The sequence below is a fragment of the Castanea sativa genome, chromosome 8, assembly GCF_040712315.1.
Source record: "Castanea sativa cultivar Marrone di Chiusa Pesio chromosome 8, ASM4071231v1".
Lineage (NCBI taxonomy): Eukaryota > Viridiplantae > Streptophyta > Magnoliopsida > Fagales > Fagaceae > Castanea > Castanea sativa.
Genome location: NC_134020.1, coordinates 183,243 through 200,261, shown reverse-complemented (window position 1 = coordinate 200,261; position 17,019 = coordinate 183,243). Strand labels below are relative to the sequence as shown.

Sequence of the window (17,019 nt, the reverse complement as noted above, 5' to 3'; positions counted from 1 at the left end):
AGGTGGTTATGGAGATTTGGGATTGAGAAGGATTCCCTTTGGAGACAAGTGATAGAGATGAAATATGGATGTGTGTGGGCGGCTGGTGTACCAAACCTTTTAATGGTCCTTACAATGTTGATTTATGGAAGAGTATCAGTTAGGGATGGCCTTCTTTCTCACGCCATATTCTATATGATATTGGTGATGGGTCTAGGTTGATTTTCTGGCAAGACCGTTGGTGTGGAGAGACACCTCTTGCAGTTAGCAATCCTGACTTGTTCAGATTTTGCAGGAAGAAGGAGGCTAGTGTGGCTGAGCTTATGAATTCCTCCAATGGAGTCCTTTTTTGGGATGTGAGCTTATTTAGGGGTGTGCATGTTCGGGAATTAGAGGCTATGTCAAGCTTCATAGAAACCATATATGGTTCTTCAATAAGGGGGTTTAGTGAGGATAAGATATGTTGGATTCCTAGTAGCAAAGATAAGGGGTTTGGAGAAGTGTTTGGAAGCTGAAGATTCCCTCTAGAGTAGCTTTCTTTGTATGGACTGCTGCCTTAGGAAAATGCTTGACGATTGATAATTTACAAAAAAGGAAGGTGTGGATATTGGATTGGTGCTACATGTGCAAGAGCAATGGTGAATTGGTTGACCATTTCTTCCTTCACTGTCCCATTGCTATGGATATTTGGTCTATGGTTTTGGGTTTATTTGGAGTAACTTGGGTTATACCGCATACTGTTTTGGGGCTGTTAGGGTGTTGGCAAGGCAACTTTGGTCGTCATCACTGTTTTAAAAACTGGACCAGACCGGCCGGTCCAGCCGGTTCAACCGGGAAAACCGATGCAGTCCGGTCCGGTTAAATGCCTCAAAACCGGTCAACAACCGGTTAAAAACCGGAAAACCGGTCAAAAACCGGAAATTTTGAAAAAAACCGGTTTGATTCTCGGTTCGATTTTTAAACCATGGTCGTCATCGAAATGGTTATATATGGTCCATCGTTCCTCATTGCTTAATGTGGTATCTTTGGAGGGAGAGAAATAGTCAATGTTTTGAAGATATTGAGAGGTTTATTTCGGACCTCAAGCTTTTCTTTTTAGAACTTTATGGGATTGGTTGCTTGCTTTGCAAAACCAATCATTCCCTTCTTTTATTGATTTCCTAGATTCATGCAATTTTTGTATTTGATTTGTTGCCCCCTCGTTCACTGCCTGTGTACTAGGGTGTTTCCTTTTTTATATCAATATATCTTTACTTATCAAAAAAAAAAAAAAATCTAAAAAAGGGACATGTGAGAACCGTTCACATCTCTCGAAACCATGAGGTCCGACCGCAGTTCTTGAGGTTAAAAGAACCACAAAAATGAGAGGTTCGAGGTTTTTTCGGTCGGACCGTACAATTCGGCTCGGATTTCAAAACCATGCTCGGAACCTCTATAACCAATATAAGTAGTAAGGTAGTCAAAGGCGAAAGGTGACCTAAGGCGCCAAGGCCTTGTATCTCCTGAGGCGTGAGGCAACAAAAAAGCGCTAGCCCAAGTAAAGCACAGCGCCAAATTCTTAATATATTTATTATATATATAGAACTTAAATCATATGTATCTAGTGTATTGGAAAAAAATTTTAAAAAAAAAGTGTTTTTCAATGTGTTGCATGAAAAAATTAGGTCCATTAAATCATTTCAAAGTAGGATTAACATGGTTTAGGCACTATTAGTTATTTGAAAAATAGGTTTTACAACAAGCTTCTATATAAAATTAATGATCTAATAATAGGTTAACGATTAAACAACCTTCTATAAAATATTTTAAATTTTTTTTATACGTTTAAAAAAAAAAACAAACCTAAGGCTCTTGCCTTAGCGCCTTTTTTATGATTTAAGGAGTCCCATACTCGCCTAGGCTCTAAAGGCAAGCACCTCACTAAAGGCACCTCGCCTTAGAGCCTTTAAGGAGACTTAGTGTTGCCTCACCTCACCCAGGCACCTAGGCAAACTGGGTAGGCAAACGCCCAGTTTGCCTGACTACAATGAGTAGTAATGGAGATAATGGATCCTAGACTTAGCCCCCATGAAATACTAAACAAGACAGATGGAAAAGTGTTTACAATTTGAGACCCTAACCAAAGATATAGAAGCACAAATCCACCCCTCCACCTCTCTCAAAACCCCATCCTCCCCAACAAATAAAAAACTACAACCCAACAAACATGGCCATAATCTTTCTCAATATCCAACTTACAAATCACCCATGTAATAAGGCTCTTGATTCTCCTATCCAAACATTCATTGGCAATTAGGACGAGGTCAGGGATTTCCTGCCACCTATAAAAGCATTCTGACTCTAAAATAAGTTCCTATTAGCAAACCTTTGCCAACAATTTACACATGCTTCCCACGAAGCTAATAGGCCAAAAATCCTCCTAATATTAATGACATTCTTCTTTTGATATTTGATAGTTACAACAAGGGAAGGGGGATTTGAACTATGGATGAACTAGTTAAGCTACAAGGCTCTTGATTATTAGTGACGTTTGGAGTAACTTGGGTTATGTCGCACACTGTTTTGGGGCTGTTAGGGTGTTGGCAAGGCAGCTTTGGTCGTCATCGAAATGGTTATATTTGGTCCATCATTCCACATTGCTTAATGTGGTGTCTTTGGAGGGAGAGAAATAGTAGATGTTTTGAAGATATTGAGAGATCTATTCCGGACCTCAAGCTATTCTTTTTTAGAACTTTGCAAGACTGGTTGTTTGCTTTGCAAAAACAATCATTCCCTTCTTTTATTGATTTCCTAGACTCTTGAAATTTTTGTATTTGATTTCTTAACCCTCTTGTACACTCCCTGTGTACTAGGGTGTTCCTTTTTGATATCAATAAAACTTATTACTTATCAAAAAAGATTATTAGTGACGTTATTTTTTTAGGAACTAATGCAATAAAGGAAGCATTGAGGGATTTTTCTAACTCACAATGTCAATGAATATTAGCAAAGAAAGCCATCACAACAGCTTCAACCACTCTCACAAGGGTATCAATTTTATCCAAGAAGGAAGACACCGCGAACCACCCACAATGGTATCAATACACACCCACTCAAAAGTCAAAACTCTCCCTTAACATGCTTTAACAAGACACCAAGAAGCTCCCACAAGGGTATCAAGAAGCTCCCTTAACATACTTTAACAAGACACCAAGAAGCTCCCACAAGGCAGTACCAAGAAGCTCCCAAAAGTCATTCCCACAGCAACATCACCCCCTTGCTGCATTATTACTGCCTAGGACTACCCAATCTACAAAAAGACTACCCTATAAACTTCAAACAATAGTAGCATCCATTTTATCAATTCTTGTCTCCTATGAACAGACCACGTCACATCTCCAATTCTTCAACAAGCTCTTCTAATCATTCCATGTCAACGTTCACAGCTTCATTATTTAAATATTAACAGCCACATCCCAGTCTCCTTCTCAACCCATCAACTGGTTGTTGCCTATGGCCTATCATAATTCACATAGGAGATAAAAGCTGTCAACACCCTTTCGGACATACATTCCACGTTTGTCGTGTGCCACCTTTCAACCACTTGCTTCTTTTATTTTTTCGATAGGTAATAAGATTTAGGTAATAAGATTTATTGATATCAAAAAAGGAACCCCCTAGTACACAGAAAGGGTATAGGGGTCAAACAAATCAAGTACAAAAATTACATAAATCAAGAAATTCAAGAAAAGAAGAGAATGATTGGTTTCGCAAAGCTAACAACCAATCTACTAAGGTTCTAAAGGAAAATAACTTGAGGTCTAATATGGACCTCTCATTATTTTCAAAAAACCTACTATTTCTTTCCCTCTAAAGACACCATATTAGACAATAGGGAACAATCATCCATATATAACTATTCCAATGACAACCAAACTGCCCTTGCCAACAAGCTAGGAGCCCCACAACTGACTTTGGCATAACCCAACTTACTCCGAATAAACCCAAAACCATTGACCACAAATCCATGGCAACCAAACAATGAAGGAAAAGATGGTCAACCATCAGACATTTCCCCCAATATCCAAAACTTCCTTTTTCTTCAGTTGTCAATCGTCCCCAAGCTTCAATCCAGACAAAGAAAGCCACTAAAGAGGGGATCTTTTGCTTCCATATGCTTTTCCAAGTAATACATAAATCATTAGAGCCCACTAGCATACAATAATAAGCATTAACCATGAACCCCTTAGTTCTATCTAGTTTCCAGCTCATTTTATCCTCCCCAATCCCCTTTACAGAACTGTCATATATGTTATCCATGAAGCTTAATAGAGCCTCCAATTCCCAATTATGGGCAGCCCTAAAGAAACTTACATCCCAATAAAGGTTTCCATTAGTAAACTTCATAAGCTCAGCCAAACTTGCCTCCTTATCTCAACAAAATCTAAATAATTCAAGATAGCTTACAGCAATAAGTGTCTCCCCACACCATCGGTCTCAAAAAAACTTCACCCTTGACCCATCACCTATTTCATACACAGTATAACGAAACAAAGAAGGCTATCCCCGATTGATATTTTTCCACAAACTAACACCATAGGGACCAGCAACTGCACCACTTGCTTTTTTCTTCCTTTTTCAATACATTGCTGTTAAAAGTTAAAACCTTCAATTGAGAATCCAACATACTTACTAAACCCCTGTAATTTCCTCAACACCCATTTAGAAGATTCCCCCTCAACTGTGTTGTCTTCTTTGGCAACCATAGTCATGCCCAATTATAGACCCCCAACAACTTCAACACAAAACAAGGGTTCACAATTCAAAGGGTGTCATTCCTCACCCCCAAATTCATCCAGATTTTTGTTGTCTATATTAGTCCTAAGAATAGTTCATGTGGATTTCCATTGCATTGCTTTAGTTGATAATTTTAATGTTCATAATTTTGCTTTCTTACTAAGAGGGAAAATTAAAACAATTTAAAATGTTCAGAATTTTAATTGAATCTATGTTTAATTTGAAACTGTCCTTATATGCATGTGAGGAGGCTGCCCCAATCTTCTTCAGCAATTTTAAAAAAAAAAAAAAAAAAAAAAAACTTTTCATTTAGTTCGAATTTAGATGATAAGCATCCTTTAGTTTTTGTTCGTCTTTTGATTACTTCCCATCTACTAGCGTGTGCCCCTGACGTAGGACAAGGGGGAACAAGGTAATCTGATTTAGAACACCAAGGGCAGATCTGGTATAGCCTGGGCTTTGAAGAATTAGCGTTAGGTTTTGGTAGGGAATAGGCTAGAGAATAATGGGGATTATAGGGTTTCCAAAGGGACAAGGATTAATAGGGTTTTAGGAATGAAATCAAAGGTGAAACTCAAGACTTAGACTAAACTCAATAGAAAGTACTAAACTCTTTAAATAGAAGACTAATACCTAATCCTAGTTGAACTAAGATTTCTTAAAACCCTAATAAGACTTGGACTTGGACTCCTTGGGCTTTACTACTAAACCCAAACTAAATAACCAAACCTAAAATAAAGCCCAAAAAAAGATCTAATGGACTGTTAGCACAGCCCATTCCTATAATATTATGAAATTACAAAATTGCCCTTGATACATAAAATCAAATAAAATATAATAAATGTCTTCTCATTGCCTCCTGCATCAGCCCCTTTCTGCAGTTTAATACATTCATTTACCTACTGGGAAAAAGTTGCAAGAACGTAAAGAAATCCAGAGTTTTCAAGGCAATATACACTTCCTTCTCAATATGGGTGAATTTCAAAGTTTGTACTCATTACGGGATAGGAGTATGTATGATTAATCATATATCACTAGGTCAAGGTCCTTGTCTTAATTTGCATACCCAAAAAAAAAAAGCATATGTTCATCTCATTGGAATATGTTTGTCAAATACAAAAAACCTAGTCACACGTTATACATATTTGAGATACAACAGAAAACAATTCATGAAAGTTCCAAATTTAAACTTACCTTCCTATTGTCTTCAATATAAGATCTGATGAAGTAACGAGAATACTTCTCCTTGTCTTCATCAGAAGCCAATACATTGATCATATCTTGACCAACAGCAGCACCACAAGATGGATCTGGACATCGCAACATCAAACATCCAGGACCATCATTAATGGCTGTGCTAATATAACCTGAAGGGGAAAACAAAAAGATCAATATATATATATATATATATATATATATATATAAACAAGAAATGAAATCAAAACTGAAGTGAACTCCAATTGGGGGGGAAAAAAGGAGTTTAAGAATTCACAAAGAAAAACGGAGGAAAAAAATTCACAAAGAGGTATCAATTTATTAAAATGATTAATTTTGTTTAGATGAAAGTTTGGTAAAATAAAGCTGGAATACAGAAAATATAGGCAGTCAATATTTTTTTACGGCAAAACTTAGCTACAGTACTTAGGTATTTGTTTCTTAAGTTCCCTTCTTAAAATTCAGCCATGTGACTGTTTAACTAAAAATACACTTCCATTCCATGGGGAAAAAAGCCATATGGCTGAATTTTAAAAGAGGAATCTACGGTACTGTACTTAAGTTTTGTCCTATTTTTTAAGTGCATACCAAATTTTTCAATCAGCCAAAAAAAAAAAAAAATCTCTACGCTATATAATATGGTATAGACACCTAGGTTGTCCTGCATCATAATACCTATCATGTCAAAATTATCATACTCCACTCTTGTAGCCAACAAGCAACCTGATTGTGGTAGAATACAAATGGTAACATCTTTTCCTTTTTTCTTTTTTTTTTTACTTTCCCAAATATACCATTTCCACTTCACTTCTTTGTATTTATGAACAAACAAATAAATAGGTAATTAATTAAACAAAAATTGTAACAAAAAATTGAAGGTCCCTTGCTCAGGGTATCAGAACAATGACCCTTTTTCATTCGCAATATAATTATAATCTGAATCAACCTTTGTAAAAAGTCAAGTGGCATTCACAAGCTTACATCAAGAAAAAGAAACTATAACAAAACCCGTGTCAATACAAAGCAATGTCCAATCAATAAAATAGTCCAATATCCACTTGATCATAAACCATCAACTAGAGTCAAAGCCCCCTTTAATAAAATTGAGAACTGCAATCAGAGATTGTCTAAAACTGTTTTTTGATAGGTAAAGTTCATGTAAAAACATGCCAAACTATACCTCCCAAAACATTTAAGACATGAAAGTATTTCACTTCTGCCACACTAGATGTGTAAACCTGACATAAAGGAGTCTGCCTATAATAGAGCTACTCATAAACCCTACCCAAAAAAAAAAAAAACTATCAATTGTTTCCCCCTGTATATAATCTTTTTATGAAATGCACAAATAAACTTGGATACCTAGACCTTGTGAGGGATACTAGGATTGGTGAGAGGTTAGGTTACATGGATATCATGAACGCAAGGTTTACGATTCCTGGCCAAGACACCCAGGCAACCACTTCCCTATTTGCCTTTTCTTTTCATAAACAAGTTTCGGCCCCAAGAAGAAGGGGAAGGGGATATTTGAACTACTAATCTCTGCTTCATGAGGTATGTTTCACAGTCAAATGTTACTACTCCTTCAGATAACTATCATTTCCCAACCCTAAAATCTTCTACAAAAGCAAAGCTCCAAACCATAACAATAAAATAGAGTAATTCCATCATTTGCGTATTCTCACAGTATACAAAGTGGATCTGAATTTAATCTCCAAACATATAGCACCACCATATTCCACAACTTACATTTGATATGAACTCCATTAAAAAACTACTCCACTCATGGAGGCAATCACAACTGTATTAAGTACTTGTTTTCAAGATTCCAACAACTTTACCCAACAGAGAAGTCATCTCAACCATCACTAGCCAGTGTGGTGCAAGTGAAGATCACTTCAACAACTGCATAGGCCAACCACAAAGCACCCTCCCTCAATGAGCAGACATAATAATAACAAGTTGATACATGAAATTGTGACCTTTTCTATCCGTCATTCAGGCTAAAAAATAGCTAATCCTTTTCTTCTTCTTTTTTTGATAAGTAATCAGAAATCTTATATTAAAGATGGAAAAAAAAATGTGAAAGTACAAAATGTTCATGATGATGAACAACAAGAGAAAATAGAACACACAACACAACAACAAGGGAAGAGTCAAGAAACTAAGCTAAGGGAAGACAAAAACTCAGAGAGAGAAGAACACTCAGTAAAACCTCAACAACGAGACCACTCCAATAGACTGCGTTGGCATAAAATCTTTAACTCCTCCAACTCTTTATCTTCAAAAGATCGACGATTTCGCTTCAACCACACAATCCACATTAAGCACCCTGGAACCATATTCCAAATTTCCGAATTATGCTTCCCAAGCCACTGATGCCAACTAGATAACAAACCCACCAACGATCCTGTCATAACCCAATGAATGCCAAAAGCTTGAAGCATGAAAGTCCATAAGGAATGAGTAACAGGACAATGGAGAAAAAGGTGGTCTACCGACTCCCCATCACAGCAACACATACAGCACCAATTAGCCAAAAGGCAACCCTTAAGCATTAGATTATCCAAAGTGAGGATCCGACCATGTGCAGCAGTCCACAAAAAGAACGCCACACACTTAGGAATTTTTGGTTTCCAAACACACTTCCAAGGAAAGAAAGAATTGGAGCACCCCCAAATCGCATGGTAGTAAGACCGGGTGTCGAACTTACCATCTCCTTTTAGCCGCCTGCTAAGAGTATCTAACCTATCACCCTGAGGAATACGAGGTTGAATAAGCTGAAGAAGAGAATAAGATACAGCCAACTCCCAATCTTCAAACGCTCTATAAAACCTTAAATTCCACACTCTAACAGTACCCCCTTCTGGAGCCCACAAAACCTCCGAGATACAAGCATCCTTGACCGCTGAACACACATAGAGCTTAGGATAGCGATCTTTTAGAGTATACTCACCAATCCACCTATCATGCCATAAGCGGATACGAGTTCCTTCACCCGCTACAAAGGACAGATGCTTAGAAAAGCTTTCCCACCCTTCATTAATGCTTCTCCAGAGGCCACACCCATGAACTCTCCTGCAGACTTTAGAACACCACCCCCCTTGCTCCTTACCATATTTTGTGGAGATGACTCTCCGCCAGAGATGGGTAACTTCATAACCAAATCTCTACAGCCATTTCCCTAATAGAGCTCGATTAAATGACACCACACTTCTTACCCCCAAACCGCCCCTCTCAATGGGAGAACACACCTTATCCCAAGCTACCAACGGATACTTGAAACTCCCCTCAGAAGACCCCCACATAAAATTCCTCTGAATACTTTCCAATCTAATTGCCACGGCTTTAGGAATAGTAAAAAGGGATAAAAAGTACGTAGGGAGACTTGAGAGAGTACTCTTTAGTAGCATGAGTCTTATCACTTTTAGATAAATAGAGACGCTTCCACCCAGATAGCTTCTTCTCCATTTTCTCCAAAATAGGATTCCAAATCGCAGCTATCTTAAAAGAAGATCCCAACGGCATCCCCAAATATTTCATAGGCAACCTGCCCACTCTATATTGAAAAATATTAGTCAAAGCATCTATATTATTCACCTCCCCAATGGGAACGATCTCACTTTTCCCGACATTGACCTTCAACCCCGTAAAAGCTTGAAAACAAGACAACCCCAACCTTATAGACAGCAACTGATCCCTCGAGGCATCACAAAATAAGATAGTGTCATCAACAAATAACAAATGGGAAATACGCACACCAACAGCGTTCGCAGCTCCCACCTGAAATCCTCGAATAAGAATACACTCCTCTGTCTTCTTCGAGAGTCTACTTAGAACCTCCATTATCAAGAGAAACAAAAGCAAGGATAGTGGATCCCCTTGTCTCAATCCACGCGAGCTTCCAAAAAAACCTTCAAAGGATCCATTTACCAAGACTGAAAAACGAACAGACGTAACACAAGCCTTAATCCACCCCCTCCATTTCAATCCAAAACCCATCCAGCCCAACAAATAGAACAAGGCCTCCCAGTTCACATGGTTATAAGCTTTTTCAATATCAAGCTTGCATACCACCCCCGGACTTCTGTTCTTCAACCTGCTATCCAGGCATTCATTTGCAATAAGCACTGAATCCAGAATCTGCCTCCCGCAAACAAACGCATTTTGAGTCTCAAATATGAGCTTATCCAAAACTACCCTTAACCTATTAGCCAACACCTTAGCCAGCAGCTTGTACACACTACTCACCAAACTGATGGGACGAAAATCCTTGATGTTAATGGCATTACACTTCTTAGGAATTAAAGTGAGAAACAAAGCATTCATAGACCATTCAAACCTAGAGTGCCAATGAAAATAAACAAAAAAATCCATGACATCCTTTTCCACCACACTACATTTGTGGAAAAAAGCCACGGTGAAACCATTAAGACCAAGGGCTTTATCCCTCTCCATCTCCCTTAATACCTGGATGACTTCCTCCTTCGTGAACTCTTGCTCTAACGATAACCGCTGACCCTCTTCAATACAAGCAAAATCTAACCCACCCATAGTGGGACGCCCCACCTCAATTTCCTTAAACAATCCTTGATAGAAAAGAACTAACTGAGAGTGGACATCAGACTCACCCTCATAAAGAACACCATCCACCTCAATCCTTTTAATTTGATTAGCATTTCTATGAGAGTTTGCTAATCTGTGAAAGAACCAAGTATTATTATTGCCCTTCTTCACGTACAAGGCCCGAGACTTTTGCCTCCAGTAAATCTCCTCAAGAGAAGCCAACTGTTCTATGTCTCCTTTGATTTGAAGGCGACGAATCTGATCCTCATCTGAAAGACCCACCAACTCCTCTCTCACATCTAAACCCATCAACTCAGTCAGCAAGTTCTTTCTAAAAGCCAAATCACCAAACTCCTCCCTATTCCATTTTTTTAAATCTACTTTCAGAGCCTTCAATTTTTGAGCCAAAATGAAGCTTGGAGAGCTCACGAAACTATACCCATCCCACCATTGCTTTACTCTATCAACAAAACCCTCAACTTTTAACCACATATTTTCAAATTTAAAGGCACTTCGACTACGCTGAACAACACCAGCTTCCAAAAAATGTGGGCAATGGTCAAAAAGAACACATAGGAGCACACGTTGGGATACATTGAGAAAGTGCTCCTCACAATCAAGAGAAACCAAAGCCCTATCTATTCTTGACATAGAGGGGAGACCAAAATCTCTAAACCAAGTGAAGGAGGCCCCCTCTAACGGTAAATCAACTAAAGAATTATTCTCAATAAAATCCGAGAAAGCGAACATAGCTGAGCTAAAGACTCACAGCCAAGCCTTTCACTAGGGTACCTGATAATATTGAAATCACATACAAGACACCATGCCTTGGGCCACTTGGCACGCATCTGAGATAACTCCTCCCATAAAGTAGACCGCTGACCATTGTCATTAGGACCATACACACCTGTACAAGCCCAAAAAAAGTCATCCACCACACCTCTCAATAATACACTAACAGAGAATTGTCCAACAATAACATCTAACTTCTCAAAGACCCTCTTATCCCAAATCAGCAACACCCCTCCCGAAGACTGCACAGCATCCAAAGCAGCCCAATCAATAAAAGGACTACCCCATAAACTCCGAACAAAAGCAACATCGCAAGAAGATACCTTCGATTCTTGAAAACAAACAATATCACACTTCCACTCTTTTAGCAGATTCTTACAAACCACTCTCTTTCGGGGGTTGTTGAGCCCACTTGCATTCCAAGAAAGTAATCTTAGAGTCATTTAAGACTATCAGCACCCCCCTTCCTACTCCTAGCAGAGACACCGTCGTAATTAACATAAGAAATAAGCCCCTTAAGGTCCCTCCACCCTCTTGTCCTTGAGTTTGCAGGTCGCTTAGACACCCCGCCATCATTCACCTTAATACATTCCTGTTCCAGTATGCAAAAAAGAGCCAAACATTGAGCTTCATGTTTCACTATAGGAAAACCCACAATTTTACAAAAAAACTTCATCAACTGTGACACCCAATTCGAAGGTGGCCTAGACTCAGTTACCTGAGTTCCTTCGATAGAATCCTGACCCAGTAGACCAACACTGAGATCATTAGGTTCCCAACGAGACAATGGATCACAATCCAATACCCAATTATCCTTCTCTCCACAGTCACAACCACTGTCATCCACCCCATTGTTATCCCACGGTAGAAAGTGAAGTCCAAAATCTGGTTGAGCTTTCCCATCAGAATCCACTAATCCACTACTCTCTTCTTCATGGGCTTCCCCTTCCCCAACCTCAGCTCCCAACCCATTACCCAAGACTAAAAGAGGGGAAAATCTATTGTGAACCACCCATGGTTGCCGACAAAGGATCAGCGACCCTTCTTTCAGAATCGGAGGCTCAAACCCTGCCACTACCGAGCTAATCACCATATCACCGGTGAACCCAGCGTCCCACTTACCTATTCCCTAAGTTTCCTCGGCACCGGAGCCTGTGAACCCAGAGAAGTCAATCTTGCTGGAGTCGGGATTGACTAAATCAGCTCTACAGCTTGGCTCCGATTCTTTTCCGTTCGCCAGAACACCCAACACACTCATCGGCGTCGCCCCATCGACCCTCGAGCTCGCATCCCCTTGTCTCTCAACCAGAGGCAGAGCCCGAGACTCACTCACACCCAAGGCCACAATTTCAGAACTACCCCACTGCCTGTGGACTGGGTTTGCCAAAGGTTGGCTTTGGCGTGGCCTCCAAACAGGTTTGGGCTTGGTATTAGATGGGCCGGATGTACTACTCTTATGAAACTTTTGAATAGTGGGCTTTTGAGGTTGCACCACTTTTGGGCCCACTTCCTTAACCTCAGACCATACGATAGCCCAATTCCCATCTATCCCACGCTCCAAACGCATAATCAAATCCAAAGTTAACTCAACTTTAACACCTTTATTTTCAATCCCACTTATTGTTGACAAAATCTTCGCCCCAAGTTGCACTCTCTGACCCAAAGTAACACTGTTATTACCGCTAAATTCTGACACAATCTTCGCCCCAGGATGGTCCCTCTGTCCTAGGATTTGTATTTTGAATCACTACAGTTTCATTCTTACCTTCATCACCACCACCACCGTTATTTTTCCGTTTCCCCACCACCACCGACGCAAAGGATTTTGAGGCGTCTCTAAAGGGAATACCAAAGATTGCTTGCTTGGGAGCTAAAGACTCCGGGTCAATCACCTTTCTCAGATGTAACCCAAACCCTCTCCAACCACTCCCCCCCGTCTTCCCTTCTGGCAACACTATAGAACCCTTACGACGACCATGAGTGAGTTCCGAAATTAGTAAGAAAGCTCCGTGAGAGTTGGAACCCAGCTAAAGAATAAAGCATCTGTCCCCTCACGGAAGATTTTGCAAACAGACCACTAGACTGCCTGGAGATCAGTTCTTCCACATTGAACAGCAGTCTCTTTGCACTTCTTTTTCCCATAAAAATTGATATTAAAGAATCTCTGCCTCTCTCGTAAATACGCAACTAGTAAAGCATACCACCTTCCTCAACTGAAAACTAAAAAGATTTTGATTCAACGAAGAAAAAAACAGAGCCTCCATATTGAAGCAACAAATTGTGAGTCTTTGAATCTAGATCCAAAATTACACAGTAACAGTTTCTAATAAAACAAGAACATAGCATCCAACATGATGTAAAGAAGAAAAAGAAGCATAAGCAACATGCAGCAAAACAGCAATATCCATTAAATTAAAAGCAACTGGCAGAAATGCCATCATCCATCTTTGTTTGCGACAAAATTCTGATAAGTAATTTATTGCAGAAGAGCTACCTCATGTGTGAAGAAGTACATAAGTTAGCATGGGTGTAGAGAGAATATCTTCCTTGGAAGTACGACAACTTTGTGAACTATTTCCTTATTTTAAAAAAAATCTTACCCAGTGCAAAGAGCTCACACTTTTGGAGGGTCTAGAAGAGATCATGGTAGGCACCCCTAATTTATTGACGAAGCTGATTCCCAAACTCAAACCCACGACCTATTGCTTTTGGTAAAAGGCACTTGCCATTGTACCAAGGGTGGGGTAGGCCATAGTAGGCAGCCTTACCCTTAATTTATTGGAGAGTCTAACTCCTAGACTCGAACCCGCAACTTATAGCTTATGATAAAAAGGCATTTGCCATTACCAAGGCTCTTGCTTTTGTATTCCGTTTCATTATTTACTCATATCAAAAACAAAAAAATAAAAATAAAAATCTTCTTTGGAGGCCTAAGGCTAAGGCAAAGCCCAAAAATAAGTGTACATGGTAGTTAATTAGGTTTTTATATTTTATCTTATTATTCTAGAGTCAAGGGTATTTTAATAATTTTACAATTGTTGGGTATGGGCCATAGTTATGGACCATGGGTTTTATTTTATCAATAAGTAAGCCTTAATTGGTTTATGGGTCTTCATGAATGGGCTTTGGATTCATTCAACAAGATTTGGTTTAACAGTAAAATTAGGATTCCTAATAGTCTAATACTACAAGTACAAGAAAGTCTTTTTTATACATTTTACTCCATGTTTTCAAAGGAGATGAAAAGTATATTAATAAAATTATTGAGTATTGAGGAACGTTGGCCTCAGGGTTCTTTTCCTCTCTCTTCTTTCTTTCTTCTTTTCTCTTATCGGTTAGTGTTCATAGTTACTGTTTAACACTCTGTTCATGGTTACTGTTCATTATAAAATTTACAATTTTTTTCCCCTTCTCTTTTCAACCAAAAATCCAATCTTTACCCTCTTAAACCCCAACCCTTCTTCCAAAAAACAGGTTCTAAACCCCAAAATCCACAAATCTTCTCGAACATAAACCCACCACAACCAGACAAATTCTTCGGCAGATTCCACACCTTAATGAGCCCAAAAGGCATACCCAACTACTTTATAGGCAAGCTTACAATACATTATATCAGCTAACTCATCTATATCCCCAATATCTCCCACTGGAACTACTTCAACTTAGGTAAACCTTCAATCCAATAACCCTATCAAAAAAAAACCTTCAATCCAATAACTACCTCAGAGCAAGTAAGAACCATTCTAAGAAAAAGCAATTGCTCCCTCTATACATCACAGAACATGACCATGTTGTCTGCAAACAACAAATGAGATATCCTTAACTCAACTTCACACCAAACCGTGGTGAAGCAAAAACAAATCCAACCCCTCCATTTTTCCCTGAACCGCATTCTCTCAAGCAAATAAAAAATAAATAAAAAAAAGCTTCAGTTCAAATTATTGTACACCTTCTCAATATCTAACTTATAAACTAAATCTGGAATCTTGCTTTTGATCCGGCAACAACTCATTTGCGTCATCATTTCAAACCTTATTTAAATCAGCTACTGTCATTAATAATATCCAAACTTTCTAACATCGTTACACACCTTGTCACAGTGAAATTCCGGATGATTAGTATTTCAGAGGTGCTAGACAGCTAGGTGTCCTAAGCACAAAAATATTAAAATAAAATAAAGATTTGTGTCATTTATTCTCTAAATCTTATTTCTAATAGGTATCATGTTGGTAACTAAATCTGGTGAGGTATCTCTATTAAGCAAATTACTCAAATTGTAGGTTAACTCTCTACTTTCATCTCTGCTTGCCTGTCTTCCTCGCTTATTTGTATTCATAAATTGTAATTGGGATGGTCTTCATGCCTAATATATATCTTCAGGAGAATGCCCAATGAAAGCCCTTATCATATATTATCAGGGGGACCCTCGTTCAGATGAGGTAAACAAGGTCTCGATTGGGCTTGGAGAATTTAATTAAGGTCAAGGTTTGGTCTAGCCAAATGGTAGTTGCTTGTTTCTCCACACCCATTTCTTAAAGATGATCTTTTATGGATAAGGACAGTTAAAAGCAAAAAACACGCCACCGTTTTCCATAGATTTTTACTGAAGTTGACTTTTCTCAGGATGATCATATAGAATGACATTCCAATAGAACAAACCTGCCCAGCATGAACTACAAAAAAAATGACCGCAAGCAGCTGTGTGAATCCTGTCACAAGGATAGGTTTCAAAGCATATCCCACAAGTCAGCTGTCAAAACAAGAATACATCAGGACGCACATAATTGTAATAAGGCTAAACAAGGTAGTCAAAACCCCAGCTTTCAAAACTTTAATAGCATAGTAAAGAATGAACTGCATACTTCTCTAGCATTAGGATATTCAACAACTGGCTTCTCCAACAAGCCAACAGCCCTTCTAACTTTTTCTTCATCTGCAAACCACTCATCATGCACTTTACTGACACTCCTGCATATACAAAAAGGAAATATAAATTCTACAGAACATCAAGGCACCACAATGCTCATAACCAAGGGGCTACCAGATACAAACAAGTAATCCGCACAACACAAGTTCTTCTTAATTTATAAACCAACGGACAATTTTTTTTTTTTTTTTTTTAGGCACTTGCACATTTACTCAGAGCTCAAATCTGTTTGCTTTTTTGATAACTAGCTCAAATCAGTTTGCACGAACATTATAATGTCATTCCAAAACTAGTAAGAACCACATTAGATAATCAGTCAAAGCATTTTACCAATTATAATAGCGCAGCAGTATGCTAGCTGCAACCTTTGAAATAGAAAGCACAGTCGATATCCTCATGATATCATCCTCTTGACGTTGACGAATATCCGCTTCACTTAGAATGGTAAAGCTTTGCTAAGACAAGAAGCCACACACACTTAGAATAAAAAATTACAACAAAAGAAGAAGAAGAAAGGCAACCAAAAGACTCATTTCTTTTTCCTTGATTATGCATGCACATGCATAAGTGTGTACTTGTTGCAGAAAACATGGTCTTTATGAACAATTGGATGGCAAGAGAACAGAATTTTTATGATGAAAGTCCAATCAAAAATATATATATATATATATATATATATGACGAAAGTCAAATAGAAGGAAAAATTATGAGTCATTTGTATTACAAGTATCCATACATACATCAACACAAACAAGCACAAACTC

The 17,019-nt window shown here is 38.6% G+C and overlaps 1 protein-coding gene across 1 annotated transcript in view; it reads right to left on the bottom strand.

The window, feature by feature from the left end:
* LOC142607211 (putative E3 ubiquitin-protein ligase ARI8) overlaps window positions 1–17,019 on the bottom strand; it is a 52,665-nt gene that overhangs the window by 27,966 nt on the left and 7,680 nt on the right. Inside the window, exons 2-5 of the mRNA XM_075778638.1 lie at window positions 16,586–16,710; window positions 16,191–16,296; window positions 15,988–16,078; window positions 5,950–6,122 (exon numbers count right to left, since the gene is read on the bottom strand). Coding sequence (XP_075634753.1) covers window positions 5,950–6,122; window positions 15,988–16,078; window positions 16,191–16,296; window positions 16,586–16,710 — 495 coding nt within the window. The remainder of the gene's footprint in view (window positions 1–5,949; window positions 6,123–15,987; window positions 16,079–16,190; window positions 16,297–16,585; window positions 16,711–17,019) is intronic.